The sequence below is a fragment of the Oryx dammah genome, unplaced genomic scaffold, assembly GCF_014754425.2.
Source record: "Oryx dammah isolate SB20612 unplaced genomic scaffold, SCBI_Odam_1.1 HiC_scaffold_17, whole genome shotgun sequence".
NCBI lineage: Eukaryota > Metazoa > Chordata > Mammalia > Artiodactyla > Bovidae > Oryx > Oryx dammah.
The window spans coordinates 15,200,673-15,218,818 of NW_024070201.1; the positions used below are offsets into that span (position 1 = coordinate 15,200,673).

Below are 18,146 nucleotides of genomic sequence, written 5' to 3' on the forward strand. Positions count from 1 at the left end.
CATATTGCAGATTGGGTAACTGAGTCTTAAAGAAGCAAAGTTATTATATTCCTCAGCTGAAAGAGTTGGAACCAAAGTTCAAATGCTGAGTCTCCTAATCCATGTTGCCCTCTGGGAGCTCACTTGAGGTTGGCTATTCTCAGAAGGCTGAGCACTGAAGAAAAGATACTTTCAAATTGTGGCACCAGAGAAGACTCTTGAGAGGCCCTTGGACTGCAAGAAGATCAAACCAGCCAATCCTAAGGGAAATCAACCCTGAATATTCATTGGAAGGACTGAAGCTGAAGCGGAAGCTCCTATACTTTGGCCACCTGATGGGAGGGGTCGACACATTGGAAAAGACCCTGATTCTGGGAAAGACTGAGGGCAGGGGGAGAAGGGGACGACAGAGGATGAGGTGGTTGGATGGCATCACCGACTCAGTGGACATGAGTCTGAGCAAACTCTGGAAGATAGTAAAGGACAGGGAAGTCTGGCATGCTATATTTCATGGAGTCGCAGAGTCAGACACTACTGAGCAACAGGGCAAAATCAAAGGACTCAGCTTATCCAACAGTCCTTGTGTGCCCCCTGGTGGGTTAAAATGGTAAAGAGCCACCACCTTGGCCACTATTTAACAGGGTAAAAGAATGAGGCGCTCTATAAACCTTAGCATTGCCTCATCAACATGCTACATGTAGGTCTATACATGCTGGCTGTTACTTAGTGGCATTTTACATCATCATTGTACTTAGCAGGAAGAAAACCACATTATCAACACAAAAACACAACCACTCTGGATTTGTACAGTGCCTTCCCTCTGATTGCAGCCATGAAATTAAAAGACGCTTACTCCTTGGAAGGAAAGTTATGACCAACCTAGATAGCATATTCAAAAGCAGAGATATTACTTTGCCAACAAAGGTCCATCTAGTCAAGGCTATGGTTTTTCCAGTGGTCATGTATGGATGTGAGAATTGGACTGTGAAGAAAGCTGAGTGCCAAAGAATTGATGCTTTTGAACTGTGGTGTTGGAGAAGACTCTTGAGAATCCCTAGGACTGCAAGGAGATCCAACCAGTCCATTCTGAAGGAGATCAACCCTGGGATTTCTTTGGAAGGAATGATGCTCAAGCTGAAACTCCAGTACTTTGGCCACCTCATGCGAAGAGTTGACTCATTGGAAAAGACTCTGATGCTGGGAGGGATTAGGGGCAGGAGGAGAAGGGGACGAGAGGATGAGATGGCTAAATGGCATCACCGACTTGATGCACATGAGTCTGAGTGAACTCTGGGAGTTGGTGATGGACAGGGAGGCCTAGCGTGCTGCGATTCATGCGGTCACAAAGAGTCGGACATGACTGAGCGACTGAACTGAACTGAATCCCTTACATTCCAGCAAAGGTTTTTGTTACTAGAAAAGATCTCATGTTGGGTGCATTTGGGCCCAGCCTGGACAAATGCTCTCAATTAGGAAAAGCCTGTGTTTGGTGCCCTCTTATACGATCTGCATTAGTGCCTGCTCTCCCCTCTCTGCTTCTGCAGCCTTCTACACACTCGCTCCCCTGGGAGAAGAATTTGGACTCCAGTCTTTCCTGCATCGGAATATTTTTGCATGCCACCCCTGGGGCATTCACACATGAAAAGGATAGAAGATGAGGGAAAAGCAGCAAAGGAAAAGGAATGAGTGTTGGACGCAGCAGGAGAGAAAACAGGAGAGTGTTACCCTAGAGGCCACGTGGAGTGATGCAAGATGGAGGAAATGATCAACTGGGTCAAATACGGTGACAGGTCAGCGAAGATGAGGACAGGGAACTGACCATCAGATTTAATAATCGGAAGTCACTGCCTCTTTAACCAAAGTGATTTTTGCTGTAATGGTTGTGGTGAAATTCTGAGTGGCGTATGAAATTGGATACATCAGTCATGGACGACTCTTAAGCTGAAAACTGGAATATTTCCTGTCATATCAATAAACAAGGATGCTACAGTCATCTGGATTCCAGCCCTCCAGGGCACTCAGGAAGAAGAATCTCTGCCATCAGAAGCCATCAGACTGCAGCCACTCCCTCCAGGGAGCCCGGAGGAACTCCACAGGATACTGGCCCCAGAGAGCTGAGATGCATATGAAAGGGATGACTTCATTGATTCCAGACTCTTGCATCTTCCCATACATAGAAAAGCACCAAATACCTTGAGATATCTTATTTCTTGAATTCTTAAAAATTAGTTTTGATATTCAGACTACCTGCCCTTTGTTGCAAATCTATACAACCTGACTCCTCCACCCCTCTCCTCAGAGCAGTTCTCCCGGGGTCACTTGAGATGCAGTCTCCCAGGCGTGAAGTCCTAAAAATTCCCACTGGATAAAACATACCTCCCAACTTTCGGACTGTGACTATTTTTTAAGTTGATAAAGTTTCTCTGTAGAGAGGAGCAAAGAAAGGAGGTAGGAGCTTGAGGACAAATGTTTCTTTTTTAATATGGAAGAAATAAGAATATATTTATAATGCTGAGGAGTGGGAAGAATCCAGTGTGAGAGGGAAATTGATGATACAGAAGGGAGAGGGAGGAATGGTTAGAGAAGCATCCTGGATAGACCAGAGGGAACAGGAGTTAGTACACAGGTGGAGGGATTCCACAGGAGCACAGTTTGTTTACAGTAACGAGAGGAGGGGCGGGGTCTATGCGCACAGATGGCCTCAGGTGGGCAGATGGATGGGAGCCTGTGCAAGTTCTCTTCTGATGGCACCTATTGTTTAGGAAGCAATAGGAGACAAGATCACAACGAGAGAAGCTGCTACAAAGTGAAATAAAGTTCCATGAGAGAATAAGTAAAATCTGAAAAAGAATACATATATTTGTGTGTATATATGGGCTTCCAGGTGGCACTAGCGGTAAAGAACCCGCCTGCCAATGCAGGAGACTAAGAGACGTGGGTTCGATCTCTGTATTGGAAGGATCCCCTGGAGGATGGCATGGCAACCTACTCCACTGTTCTTGCCTGGAGAATCCCCTGGACAGAGGAGCCTGGCAGGCTACAGTCCACAGGATCCCAGAGTCAGGCATGACTGAAGTGGCTTAGCATGTACTCATGCATATATGTGTAAATATACATGTATAACTGAATCATTTTGCTGTACACTTGAAACTAACACAATATTGTAAATTAACGATACTTCAATCTTAAAAAAGAAAGAATAAGTGAAATGTTCACTTTTGGAAATATAACTCAAAGAGTGATGGTGAGGTGGTTTAGGGGCTAAGAGTTTTTGCTGAAAACCCTTAGATAATGAAGTTCACATGAAATGTCAACTAAAATTCAAATAACAATAAACACACATGTGATGCTCTCAATTTTCTTTATTTTCTAACAACTACTTAAACCACTCAACAAACCACTCTACAACATAATTTTAAGAAAACTTCTGCAAATTTTAGGGTGGAAATTAGACCCTACCATTAAAACATCACGCAAGCACTTATTTAACTTTTTGGTATACCTTACAGGTGATGGTACATTTTAATTCTATATACCACAGAATTCACCCTGAGCACAAAACTCTTTAAAATAAAACAACACATGTGTATACCACGTGGCTGATTCATGTTGATGAAAGGCAGAGATAAGCACAATATCGTGGCGCAATCATCCTTCAATAAAAAAAATAATAAAAATAAAAATAAAACATCATTTCTTCTGAACCATTTCAGATTCAGTTGCTGTGGCCTTTTTTTTTTTTTTTCTTCAGAAGTTAAAACTATACTCAATCTGCTTCCCGGAGCCACAGCCTTGAGCTTATAGCAGATTTGTACAGAGTACACCAAGGGCTCCTCAGAATTCTCCACCAGCGATGCTCTCCATTCATGTTATCACAGGTAGAAGAGAGAACTGGCTAATTCCAAACTTGGTTCTTTATGAAGGCTTTGTGCCACTAGGAAGGTCAGCTTGCGTGCATACTGACAGGGAGCTGGAATACTGATTAGGCCCTAAGGAGGAAAATGTACTGATAGTAATTAAGAGGAAAACCTACTCTTCAAAGCAGTATTTTTTCCTGAGGGTTTTTTCATCCACTAGTTACACATATGTTAGAATGTGTGTAAATCAGTAAGAACTCACCAACAAAGGGCAACCTTGCTCACTGAGAACTTAAATTCACTGGGCAGGATGAGGGAGCCGAGAGGTTTGAGGACGCCTGGACCTGTGAACCGCACACTGAGGGCTGACCTACGTTTCCTACAACTTGAAACTCTGAGGGGCTGCGAGCAAATCTTGGCTTTGGACCTTGACAGCAGCTCTGGAATGGAGTCATGCCTATTGCTTGCCCACCAGACACAATATCTGAGTTGCCTTCAACTGTCTCATGTGTAACTGGGAAATAACAATACCCTGATTTCCTCCCAGACTGGTAAAAAATAATATATATAGTAAAGTCTTTGAGAAATTATCAATGCTAATGCATTCTAATAGTTACTGGTATTTTATGTCTATGATAGAGTGGGTTTCATCCAGTGTGGACTAAGAAATCATCCATCCACCCATCCATTCATTCATCCCTCCTTTGTGGAAATTCAGGCATTGTGCCAAAGGTGAATCGGGTGACAACTTCCAGGTGGGCACCCCAAGTTCTACTCTGCAACTAAGTACAGAGCTGACACTCACCATCCAGTTGTAGTACAGGTGACACAGCTTGAATGTGAGTCTCTGCATGTGGTCGGGCTTCAGGCCATTGTCATCATAAATGACGTTATAGTAGGTGGGATTAACGGTTCCCCGACAGGCCACCTGGCTGATCAAGTAAAAGTCATACCTGAGGGGAAAGGAAGGATTGTGAGAAAGAAGGCATGCAGAACAGGGCCAAACCTGACCACACATGGTCAAAGCTTTGTTAAAAATAGATTTTCTAACAGACTTGCCATTCCGGCCGTGTTGCTTCTGAATCCACGACAGTGCCAAGTGGTGGGTTCTGCAGATTTCGGCCAGTTTCTGCCAAGAATCGTGGCATGCCCTTCTTCCTGACCACAATCACCGACAGCGCGGGGCTTAAGACCAGAGAGGCAAAGTAAAAAATAATAGTAATAATAAGAAGAAGACGACGGAGAGAAACTAAAACCAAGCCATGCAGCCTTTTCTATTTATTTATATATTCTTTGTAATTTTAAAATGAAATAAATTCATTCATTCACAAAATGCTGCAAAACAAAGAAAATTAAAATTACCCCTAATCTGCCCTCCTCCCTGAAATATAACCAGTCTTTAAATTAAGGATCATCTTCATTTGTTGCCAAAGTGTGGTATGTCCAATCACTTGACCAATTTCCATCATTGAAAAGGGATGGGGAAGAATGGTTCATCAGTTCAGTTCAGTTGCTCAGTCGTGTCCGACTCTGTGACCCCATGAATCGCAGCACGCCAGGCCTCCCTGTCCATCACCAACTCCTGGAGTTCACTCAAACTCACGTCCATCGAGTCAGTGATGCCATCCAGCCATCTCATCCTCTGTCATCCCCTTCTCCTCCTGCCCCCAATCCCTCCCAGCATCAGAGTCTTTTCCAATGAGTCAACTCTTCACATGAGGTGGCCAAAGTACTGGAGTTTCAGCTTTAGCATCATTCCTTCCAAAGAACACCCAGGACTGATCTCCTTTAGAATGGGCTGGTTGGATCTCCTTGCAGTCCAAGGGACTCTCAAGAATGGTTCATGGGACAATAAATTACAATTAACACTTCTAAAGAAAGCATTTATAGAATTATACACAGAGACAAGATTCTTTTTTCCATTAGCAATCATCTCCCTGTTTCACCTTCGCTCTTCTTCTCAATTTCTAAAAATGGAAAACTAGAAGCTCTCCTTACTTCTCCAGTCATTGCTTCTGAATCCTGCAAAACACACGCCTGGGAGGGTGGATGGACAGACCACCTACACCTTGGGGCCAAATGCTGAATGACCGGGTGTTAAGTGTTAATAGATAAAATCCAAATATTTGCCCCTGGTAGCTCAGTGGTAAAGAATCCACCTGCAATGCAGGAAACTTAAGTTCAATCCCTGCATCCAGATTTCCTGGAGAAGGAAATGGCAACCCACTGCAGTATTCTTGCCTGCGAAATCCCAGAGACAGAGAAGCCTGGTGAGCTACAGCCCATGGAGTCTCAAAAGAGTCAGACATGATTGCAACTAAACAACAACAAATATTTGCAATTATGGGAGAAACCTCCAGATCACTGAAAATTCACTTTAAGCACTTTATCTTAAAAATACTTTATTAATGTTTTCAATCTCGAAACTTTTTAAAAGTTGATGTCATCCTGCAGGAGAACTAACTCTTTGGCATTGTCAGCTGGTAAAATGTATCCTGAGATCCCCAAATTGCATGATGGTGACTCCTGGATCAGTTAGATTAACCCAACGCAAACCACTTCAGAATTCTTGCCTTGAGAATCCCATGAACAGAATGGAAAGGCAAAAAGATAGGTACTGAAAGATGAACTCCCCAGGTTGGTAGGTGCCCAATATGCTACTGGAGAAGAGTGGAGAAGTAACTCCAGAAAGAATAAAGAGACGGAGCCAAAGCGAAAACAATGCCCAGTTGTGGATGTGACTCGTGGTGAAAGTAAAGTCCGATGCTGTACAGAACAATATTGCATAGGAACCTGGAATGTTAGGTCCATGAATCAAGGTAGATTAGAAGTGGTCAAACGGGAGATGGCAAGAGTGAACACTGACATTTGAGGAATCAGTGAACTAAAATAGACTGGGATGGTTGAATTTAATTCAGATGACCACTGTATCTACTACTGTGGGCAAGAATCCCTTAGAAGAAATGGAGTAGCCCTCAGGGTCAACAAAAGAGTCAAAATGCAGTACTTGGATGCAGTCTCAAAAATAACACAATGATCTCTGTTTCCAAGGCAAACCTTTCAATATCACAGTAATCCAAGTTATGCCCCAAACACTAATGCCAAAGAGTTGAAGCTGAATGGTTCTATGAAGACCTACAGGACCTTCTAGAACTAACCAAAAAAAGTGACCAAAAAAGATGTTCTTTTCATCACAACGGACTGGAATGCAAACATAGAAAGTGAAGTAACAGGCAAGTTAGGCCTTGGAGTACAAAATGAAGCAGGGCAAAGGTTAACAGAGTTTTGCTAAGAGAATGCACTGGTCATAGCAAACACCCTCTTCCAACAACACAAGAGAGAACTCTATACGTGGACATCACCAGATGGTCAACACTGAGATCAGATTGATTATATTCTTTGCAGCCAAAGATGGAGAAGCACCAAAAACATGGCCAGGAGCTGACTGTTGCCCAGATCATGAACTCCTTATTGCCAAATTCAGACTTAACTTGCAGAAAGAAGGGAAAACCACTAGACCACTCAGGTATGACCAAAACCAACTCCCTTACAATTATACAGTGGAAGAGACAAATAGATTCAAGGTATTAGATCTCATAGAATGGCTGAAGAACTACGGACAGAGGTCCATAACATTGTACAAGAGGCAGTGATCAAGACAATCCCCAAGAAAAAGAAACGCAAAAAGGCAAAATGGTTGTCTGAAGAGGCCTTACAAATAGCTGAGAAAAGAAGAGACGCTGAAGTCAAGGGAGAAAAGGAAAGATATATCAATCTGAATGCAGAGTTCCAAAGAATAGCAAGGAGATATAAGAAAGCCTTCCTCAGCGATCAATTCAAAGAAATAGAGGAAAACAACACAATGGGAAAGACTAGAGATCTCTTCAAGAAAATTAGAGATACCAAGGGAACATTTCATGCAAAGATGGGTACAATAAAGGACACAAACAGTATGGACCTCACAGAAACAGAAGATATTAAAAAGTGGCAAGAGTACACAGAACTATACAAAAAAGTATCTTAATGACCCAGATAACCACAATGGTGTGATCACTCACGTAGAGCCAGACATCTTGGAGTCCGAAATTAAGTGGCCTGAAGAAGCATCACTACGAACAAAGCTAGTGGAGGTCATGGAATCTCAGTTGCGCTATTTCAAATCCTAAAAGATGATGCTGTGAAAGTGCTGCACTCAACATGCCAGCAAATCTGGAAAACTCAGCAGTGGCCACAGGACTGGAAAAGATCAGTTTTCATTCCAATCCCAAAGAAAGGCAATGCCAAAGAATGTTCAGACTACCTCACAATTGCACTCATTTCACATACCAGGAAAGTAATGTTCAAAATTCCCCAAGCCAAGCTTCAACAGTACATGGACCAAGAAATTCCAGATGTTCAAGCTGGTTTTAGAAAAGGCAGAGGAACCAGAAATCAAATTGCCAACATCTGTTGGATCATAGAAAAGCAAGAGAGTTCCAGAAAAACATCTACTTCTGCTTCATTTATTATGTTAAAGCCTTTGACTGTGTGGATCACAACAAACTGTGGAAAATTCTTCAAGAGATAGGAATACCAGACCAGCTGACCTGCCTCCTGAGAAATTTGTATGCAGGTCAAGAAGCAACTGTTAGAACCGGATGTGGACCAATGGACTGGTTCCAAATCGGGAAAGGAGTACGTCAAGACTGTATATTGCCACCCTGTTTATTTAACTTATATGCAGAGTACATCATGTGAAATGCTGGGCTGGATGAAGCACAAGCCGGAATCAAGATAGCCGGGAGAAATATCAGTAACCTGAGATATGCAGATGATACCACTCTCATGGCAGAAAGCAAAGTGGAACTGAAGAGGCTCCGCATGAACGTGAAAGAAGAGAGTGAAAAAGTTGGCTTAAAACTCAACATTCAGAAAACTAAGATCATGGCATCTGGTCCCATCACTTCATGGCAAATGGATGGGGAAACAATGGAAACAGTGACAGACTTTATTTTCTTGAGCTCCAAAATCACTGCAGATGGTGACTGCAGCCGTGATATTAAAAAATGCTTGCTCCTTGGAAGGAAAGCTATGATCAACCTAGACAGCATATTAAAAAGCAGAGGTATCACTTTGCCAACAAAGGTCTATCTAGTCAAAGCTATGGTTTTTTTCCAGTAGTCATGTATGGATGTGAGAGTTGGACCATAGGAAGGCTGAGCGTTGAAGAATTGATGCTTTTGAACTGTGGTGTTGGAGAAGACTCTTGAGAGTCCTTTGGACTGCAAGGAGATCCAACCAGTCAATCCTAAAGGAACTCAGTCCTGAATATTCATTGGAAGGACTGCTGCTGAAGCTGAAGCTCCAATACTCTGGCCACCTGATGTAAAGAACTGACTCATTGTAAAAGACCCTGATGCTGGGAAAGACTGAAGGCAGGAGGAGAGGGGACGACAGAGAGTGAGATGGTTGGATGGCATCATGGGTTGGATGGACATGAGTTTGAGCAAGCTCCGGAAGTTGGTGATGGACAGGAAGGTCTGGCATGCTCCAGACCATGGGGTCACAAAGAGTCACACACAACTGAACTGAAGTGACCCAAGGTCAGTGGGGAATGAGAACATTTGGCTCTGATAGTTTGAATGCAGCTAAAGGTGGTTTTGCCACTGAGCTATGATGCTCACCCTCCTCTCTGATGGTCACTGATGAGGTCAAGGTTTGGCTCCTTTGAGCCTCGACAGTTGTATGATGGTATAACCCCACAGAGGAGAGGGAGTGCTATGCACAACTTGGAATATAAGGCTTTCTGAGGATTTTAAGAAGCCACCTTAAGATCATAATCCTTCTCCATTTTCCCGGTTCTAACATTTTTCTTGCACTTACCACTGGATATAATCATGGAGGAAAGTGGACCAAGACATTGAATCTAGAAATCTGACAAGTAGAGGAAGGTTCTTGGTGTTTAGCATGGTCTGATTTCCAAATTCAGCCTTGATTTCACAGCACCCACACCGCCCTCAACATCTTCCACACACCTGAGCTGCAGATCAGTGCCTGCATGTCAGAGACTTTCACCCTTGTGTTGATCTGGGCCTCAAATTTGAAACCAGAGCTTGTTTCCCCACCCCCACCCCCAGCATGTTAATATGTACGAAGCATCTTTAGCTGCCAGCAGCCCTGCAAGCTTCCTGCTGAATCTCAGTGTCAGCTGCTCTGGAGATTCCTGCCTTCTTCTGGTACCCCTACCCAGGGCCCCCCAAAACTCACAGCATCCAGACCATTTACATAAGACTATCCCAACCACTCTCCAATCTAGGGGTGGTTGCACTCGCATAAGGCAGAAATTGAGCAAAACTTAACCGTATGAAAGATAAAAGAGACAGATACACATAATAATTTTAATAGTTACGATTAATGTGCTAGAATTGGAAGTGGGAAAAGAATACTCAACTGATACCTGGTATTTGAACTTGCTTCGGTCACACTGCTCAGCAGTTGTGGGACTTCATAGTCAATGAGTGTCTGGAGCTGACCATCGCCGACACCGTCACGGTACACAATTATCCGTGCTGGCAAACCGTGGTTATTCCTATACCACCTGTTCAGGGCCCCTGCAGGATTTGATGTTAGTAAGAAAAGGATGACTTGTCCGATGCCAACAAAGAATAACATTCCCATATATTTCAATGTTTAAATAGCTTGCTATTTCAGACCGCAGTGAGATAGGGTAATACCTATTTTGGGTTGTTTTTGCAATAATATAAAATTGGATAACTTTCTGGAACACTGCTGCATTTCTGCTATTTAAGGAATCATAATGGCTTCTGTGGCATAATATATACTCAAACTCAGCATATCTCTTTAGTAAAATTTTAATATCTAAGCAATAAATTAAAATTTGATTTATTCCATAGACATACAAATTCCCCCAAGCCAAATTAATTCTCATTTTGTTTCTTTCAATCTTTAAATCCTCTCAATAAGGAAAGCCTGGATAATATTATGTAATTTTCTTCTCTAATGAGCATAAATATGAAAACATAAGGGAAAGACTTGGCTGCTCCTGTAAAAAACATCTCTTCACACTGACTCACTCATAAGTCTTGCTGACAATATGAACTCTGAAAAATTTCCACACACTTTAAGAAACTGCCTAAAGAGCAGAGACTCCTACCCAACAGAAACTTTTCATAACTACTGCTAAAAAAATGACCAGGTTTTGAAGTGAAGGGAAAGTAATATGATAAAATATTTCTTTTCCTGAATATATGGCACCATTGTATTAGGAGAGTTTAGGGTCCTGGAGATTAATTTTAGTTTGATAGAAGATGACCATATGTATAAGTCCACTACCAGTACATGTCACCAAATGCACCTTTTTGGGAAACAAGTATTTACAACCCCTCAGAATTTATAGTTGTGATGGTGCAGACTGGGGGCAGGGCGAGTTGTACACATTGCTAGGCAGGGGCCAAGCCAGTTTCAGACCTGGGTTGGAAAAGATATGGGAACCCCGGACCCTTCTTTCCACTGCACTCCTCTGTGAGGAGGGCACCCTTCCCATCTGCTGTCTTTCCCATTTTCTCCTCGGATGCCACACCTGACCTGCCAGCACCCCCACGCCAGTCCCCCAGGCTTCTCTCCTGTTTCTAGACCTGGTCTGTCACAATCCTTATTCCTCCAGGCTAAGTTTCTTTTGGCCTTCAAACTGCTTGCCAGAGCCACCAGCAGCTACAAACTTTTCTTTCCTCCTGGCTTTCAGTTTTTCACACAGAGACAGAAACGTAAATTCCACAGAGCCTATCTGTCAGCCTGAGTCAGGCCACAGCTTTGGGGTCTCCAACTAGGTGCCAACTGACTCAGGGAGACTTAAGGAGTCTGTTTCCACCTGTCTGATCTGCAGAAGCTCATGGACTTTGGGTCTGAAGGAGCAGTCCTTGGAGCCCACCCCACTGCTATGAGTTTAGTACCGGTCATGAACACTTTTAAGCAGTCTGCAACATGAGCTGTTGTTCTCTGAAGGATACAGCGGGAAAACCACCTAAAGTAAGCAAAGAACCAAAGTAAAGTTCACCTTTGAAAGTTCTGCTATCAACATGCATAAGTATTAAATTAAGAAGTAGACATTATAGCTAAATCAATGTTCATAACTTTGTATACACTATATGATCACTATTATGTTAAAATGCTCTCCCTCACCCCCCTCCCACTCAATAAAATTTACTGATACTAGAAACTAAAGCATCAGCTGTCTCTGGGTTCAAGTCTTGGCTGGTAAATTCACCAACTGTGTGACTTTATTATATGAACCTAAGCTTCAGTTTCCTCATTTGTGCCAAGGAAATTTACAAAATAGTAACGTAGTTAGTGGGTTCCCCAGGTTGCTCAGTGGTAAAGAATCTGCCTGCCAATGCTGGAGCCACAGAAAACCTGGGTTCAATCCCTGGATCAGAAGATACCCTGGAGGAGGAAATGGCAACCCACTCCAGTACTCCTACCTGGACAATCCCATGAACAGAGGAGCCTGGCAGGGTTGTATGGCTCCCCATGGGGTTCCATGGGGTTGCAAAGAGTCAGATGCGACTGAAGTGACTTAGCATGCAAAGTAGTTAGTATCTCATAGGGTTGTTGTAAAAATTAGATAAAATACCCAAAGTACTTGGTTCGGCACTTGGTACATAATAAGCACTGATTAATACAGGCCACTACATTATTAAGGAAATGTATTAGTTTAGCAGTAGACCTTCTACTTTCAAATTATTCAAAGATTTCTCAAGAATAAACTTCATTTCTATAGGTAAGCTTTGGGGAATTGAAATCTTAACATGATTAACTTAATCTAGACTTCAGAAGCAAGTTCTCTTGCTAAAATTATTAATTAAAAGCACTCATAACATGAAGATAATGACTTAGTGATACATAATATCTCCATTTCTCTAGTTCTCTAAAAATGTGCAATAATCATGATGCAATTAGAACTGTTGCTAAGAAGCCAGAAGTCCCTTAGGTGTTTGATTAAGGAAGTGACACCCAGAACAGGGATCTCATACAACCTGGAATGAAGTTGGAGGCATGCAAACTGTTGCTTTGTCTGTTTCCCACAATCCCAAATATATACCTGATCACAAATTTAACGGAGTAAATCAAAGAGCTTAATTCCAGGAAGAAAACCTGTTGCAAACAGCCTCAAAACACATTGTTTAGTTATAAATATTGAAACAATTCTAAGAACTACAATTTAATATGTACTATGAGTCAATGTTTAATGTGTTATCCCTCATCCTGCCTATGTTTGCTTTTTTCTAAAGATGATGTATTTTATTTCTTATTTATTTATTTATTTTTGACTGGGTGTCTCAGCATATGGGATCTTAGTCCCCCAACAAGGGATCAAACCCGTGTCCCCTGCAGTGAAAGAGCAGAGTCTCAACCACTGGACCATCAGGGAAGTCTACTGCCTATGTTTTTAAAAGCTGTGTAAATAAACAACCACCATTTCAAGTTTCTGTGACTATTAAAAATATTAACAAGCATGTCTTGAACATTTACACAGAATAGGTAAGTTGTAGATGAGGATATAAATCCAGGCAACCTGATTCTCAACTGCGTGACATCATGAATGTAAACTTTCTAGTACAGAGCATATAAGAAATAGCCTGTCCTAATATACAAATAAAAATAGTTTTTTATTGAAGCTAAATTTTACTCCAATATTAACAATCACATTTATATATGTGAATATAATTTGTGACCACAAGTGTTCATATTTTAAAAATGAGTGAGGAATACAAACTATTCCTTGTTGTATAGCCTTTAGTTAAATCAAACTAAACTTGAGTAAAAGTCCAAACAGTTGAAGACTATGTTAGGGTAATTTTAGAAATACCTGGTGATTCTGGGGTTAAGACTGGCCACAAATCCAACCACCATCGTTCCCTGGCTGAATGCATCTTTACAGACATTGATACCAACCACCATCAGGGACTTTAACTGTAAAATTAGATTTTTCATGATTTAATGGAATGAGGTATTATTTTCCCAAGCAATGACTTAATATGCAATTTTTAAAAGACTCTCCGTGGTTATGAAACTATTTAAATTAAACTCTGCCAGGGAGATCAAGGTCCAGATGAGGCAGATTATTAAACCAGAAACCAGAGAAACTTAAAGACAGAGGGAAGAATATAGTACATACTTTGATTAAGAGACACACTGTAATCCAAAATGGCCACCAACCACTGCTGGGGTAGGCAAGGGCCATCGAAGGCTTAAGCGTTCCGGTAAAGCGGTCGGTCCATCATTTATCCCTTGCCTCAGAGCTGAAGGAATTTGAAGGGAAATTCCATTCCCCATTCTTTAGCTCTCCAAGGAACCCTCACTTGTCTACAATGCCTCCAGGAGGAGCAGCTGAGGGTAACCTCATATATCCTGATTAAGGGAACAGGCTATGGGCTCTCATTCCTGTTTCATCACTTCCTTCCACAGTGCCCATAGTTCAGGAAAGAGAATAGCATTTTTTTCAGTTCCCAACACAAACTGGAGGTTTACATCACAGGCGCTGCTATTTCCTTAAGCTCTTGGAGTGTGGGGGGAGAGGCGTTCCATCTAGGGTGCAAGGGTCCTCTGCAAGGTAGTGCCCTGCTAAAAGCAAGGAAAGGCAGGGGGCACAGAACCCAGATTTTAAATGATGGCTCCAAATCCAGTCCCTCCAAGTCGATGCCAGACTAGATTCTCTTTCGTGAAATAGTCTGTTACCAGCTTGACTAATGCGCCACAAGAACAGGGGCCACAACTCACCCTCCAGACCTTCCTAGTGGCTGGTGTATAATGGAACCCAGAGCAGACAAACAGATAAACAATAAACTGACCCAATAAACAAACAGTGCAAATATTTCCAGAATCACATGAAAATATCTCCTACTTTGAATCACTTTTTAAAATTCATAACTGATTGGTGACTAAAAGGAAAAGAGACGCAGTTCCTCACCGGGATCTCCACTGCCCAGAGCTCACCCCCGAGTTTACAGATCATCTGCATGGCAATCTTGGTGGTGACACTCAGCATCATCCCCTGCTTATTCAACGTCTGAGCACGCACACACTGGCTGGGGACTGGGCAGTCGGAGCTCAAATATTTTTTAATGGAATCATAATAGCTCGTCTGAATAGAAGGCAGAATACACATCACCTAAAAACGAAACAGACAGCACCAATATCAAAAAGAAGAAAGTCAATTTACTCATGTTGAGAGGATGCTTTAAAAAACAATGAATTTCCAGAACATCTTTCGCCCTTACACTCCCAAGAAGCAAACAGCACACCTACAATTCTCTTAAATGGTCTTCAAAGAGAAGACGATGAATCTAAGCCTTTTGAAATGCCTTCTCATCAGCCATCTGCTCTGCAAAGCCCCCCCTCCAATCCTGCCACCTCCTTGGGCTCTTCCTTCCTCTCCGCTTCTCTCCTGATGTGATTCGGTCAGTTTCCTCAAATTTCCTTCCAACCTAGCTTTTCCTCCAGTTACCTCCCTTCTTTGCAGTGACCCTTCCCTGTGGCTCTCCAGCTCCCCACTCCCCACTCCCCAAGTGCATCCACAGACAAGCAAAGTGGAGAATTCGCTTAAATTGTAGTCTTTTTCCCATTAGGCACTGGACACCCACAATTAAAGAAAAAACAAGTTTTTGTTTTTGTTTGTTTACTCGGACTTGAATGTAGGGTATGACAGGAGGGAAAGTAAGGAGAAAGAAGCTCCAGGTGCCCTGGTAAATTCGAGTCTTCTCTGTTACTACCTACACTTACCATCAGGTATTTCCCTCACAGAAGGACCTCTCCTGGCCTAACTCCATCTCCTTCCTATCTTTTATTCTCTACTTTCAACCACCCCCATCCCCCAAATTATAGAAAAGATAAGCACTGTCATAGTCAACAGAAAACAAATATAGTGACTTTTTGCACCTATAGAATTGTTCCATATCACAACATCCAAAGCTAAAATTATTTACACTTAATCATATAAAGCAGAAGAAAACATTTTTAAAGTATCAGAAAAATTATCTTAGGGTCCTTCCTGCCTTGCATCCTGTGAATTTGGGGCTAAGCAAGGAGTGGCCCAATGGGAACCAGGACCATAAGAAGGTGAGAGCCAAGTGAGACTGGTTACACACCAGGGATGCAGAAGTAAGCAAGTATGTGGAGAATAATAAGGGCCATGCTTCTCACTCTCAGAGATAAGGGGTACAGATATGGAAAGGGAGAACCATCTCCCGTGGTACTGGGTCGCAACTGGGGACCTGAACACGTTTCATATTTAAAATTTGATAAAATATTTTAATATATACACAGATACATACAGTAATAAAATAGATGCAAGTGTTCATGTATATATATGCACACCCATGCAGCGGTGGCAGTTTAGTCGCTAAGTCATGTCCGACTCTTGTGACCCCACAGACTAGCCCACCAGGATCCTCTGTCCATTGGATTTCCCAGGCGAGAATACTGGAGTGGATTGCCATTTCCTTCTCCAGGGGATCTTCTCCACTCAGGGACTGAACCCGCATTTCCTGCACCGCACGCAAACTTTTCACTACTGAGCCACCAGGGAAGCCCGCACATACACATATACACGTATTTCCTAGCTTTGTCCATTGGGAAAGCCTAGGGGCCGTGACATCCCAGTATAAATAAGCACACCCAGTGCCCAGATCTTGGTTTGTGATACTGATCTCTTCCAAAAGGAGTCAGGGCTCATTGGAGAAATACACAATTCCAGAGTTGGGCAGAAAAATTAACCTGGAATATCTTACTGTGCCAGACAGTAAGGAAGTGTTCCAAGAAAGATAAGAAAACATCAAAAAGACAGAAGCAACACTGAATGGAGTTCCTACTGGCAAAACCAAGGACAATTTGGACATAGGGCCTCAAAAACTCAGACACGACTGAGCGGCTGAGCGCATGCACGCAGGCTGTAGGAATGGATTCAGACAAGAATTATCAATGGACTCTAACACTAATGGGTGAAGTTGGATGAGGAACAGGATATTTACATAGTCTCAAAGTATCTCCCTACCAAAAAAAAAAAATCCCAATTACCAAAAAGTGTAACTTTATAAAGAAGAAGCTTGACAGAAACCACCCTAGTAATGGAGTACCCCCTGGTAAGAACACAGAATCATTCCTGTGATATTGCTGCTCAAAGTGCATAAACTTAATTTAATGATAAAGAAACAGTAGACAAACCCAAAGTGAGAGACACTGTATAGAATAACTGGTCTATTATACTCTTAAAACTGGAAGGTCATCCAAGTCAACAGAAACTATGGAATTGTTACAAACTGAAGGAGAGATTAAAGAGAAAAGGCAACTAAATGCAACATATTAGATCTATTCATTAGGGAAAACATTCTCCGGCCGAATGGAGAAACGTGAATGGAGTTGGTAGATTAGCTGGTTGTACTGCTCCCTGATTTTGATGGTTGTTCTGTGGTTCCATAGAAGAGTGACCCTGTTTGTAGGAAATGTGCGTAACTGTATTAAAAGGGTAATGTGCATCATGCCTGTAACTTACTCTCAAATGTTCACGAAAAAATAAATAAATAAGATAGGAAGGGAGGAAGGCAAAGAGGGAGGGAGGGAGGGGAGGAAATGACAAGAAAATGATAGTAAACATAATCAAACGCCAATAATCAGGGAATCTGAGTGAATGGTATATTAGAGTTCTTTGTACTATTCTTGCAACTTTTCTGTAAGTTCAATTTTACATTTTAAAGTGAAAAATAAATGCTCTTAGAGTGAGAATTTCCTTGGTTTAATAACATCCTTATGGACAAATTTTTGTGGAAAGAGAGATAGCTAACTAAACTGCTTTGTGTGCAATATGAATAGCAAGGCTGGCAGCTGGGATGAACGAGCCAGGGGAGTAAGACAGCAGCTGGGGCAGAGAGGCACCGCAGTGCAGTGAGAGGCTGAGTGAATGCTTCCAAGACACGGGGAGGGTTGAGAGATCCTTTACGAAAATACAAGTCAACTTGAACTTGTCTGGAATCGTGCAATGTGATGTAATAGTGCCTTGGCCCCAAACCCTCAGCAAAGGCAGCTAGACAACATACACACATACACACACTCACCACACACACACCATACCACATACACACACTCACCACACACACCACATACACACACTCACCACACACACACATACACTCACCACACACTACACACACACACCACACCTACACACACACCCCCACACTCACCAAACATACACACACATACCACACACACATCATACACACACTCACCACACACACACCACATACACACTCACCACAC

At 42.3% G+C, this 18,146-nt stretch overlaps 1 protein-coding gene across 1 annotated transcript in view; it reads right to left on the reverse strand.

Moving 5' to 3' along the window:
* Positions 1-3,326: 3,326 nt before the first annotated feature.
* Positions 3,327-18,146, reverse strand: part of PIWIL4 (piwi like RNA-mediated gene silencing 4) — a 52,091-nt gene continuing 37,271 nt past the window's right edge. The window contains exons 14-20 of the mRNA XM_040257903.1: positions 14,803-15,003; positions 13,702-13,805; positions 11,786-11,856; positions 10,273-10,426; positions 4,896-5,021; positions 4,642-4,789; positions 3,327-3,968 (exon numbers count right to left, since the gene is read on the reverse strand). Coding sequence (XP_040113837.1) covers positions 3,852-3,968; positions 4,642-4,789; positions 4,896-5,021; positions 10,273-10,426; positions 11,786-11,856; positions 13,702-13,805; positions 14,803-15,003 — 921 coding nt within the window. The 3' untranslated portion in view covers positions 3,327-3,851. The remainder of the gene's footprint in view (positions 3,969-4,641; positions 4,790-4,895; positions 5,022-10,272; positions 10,427-11,785; positions 11,857-13,701; positions 13,806-14,802; positions 15,004-18,146) is intronic.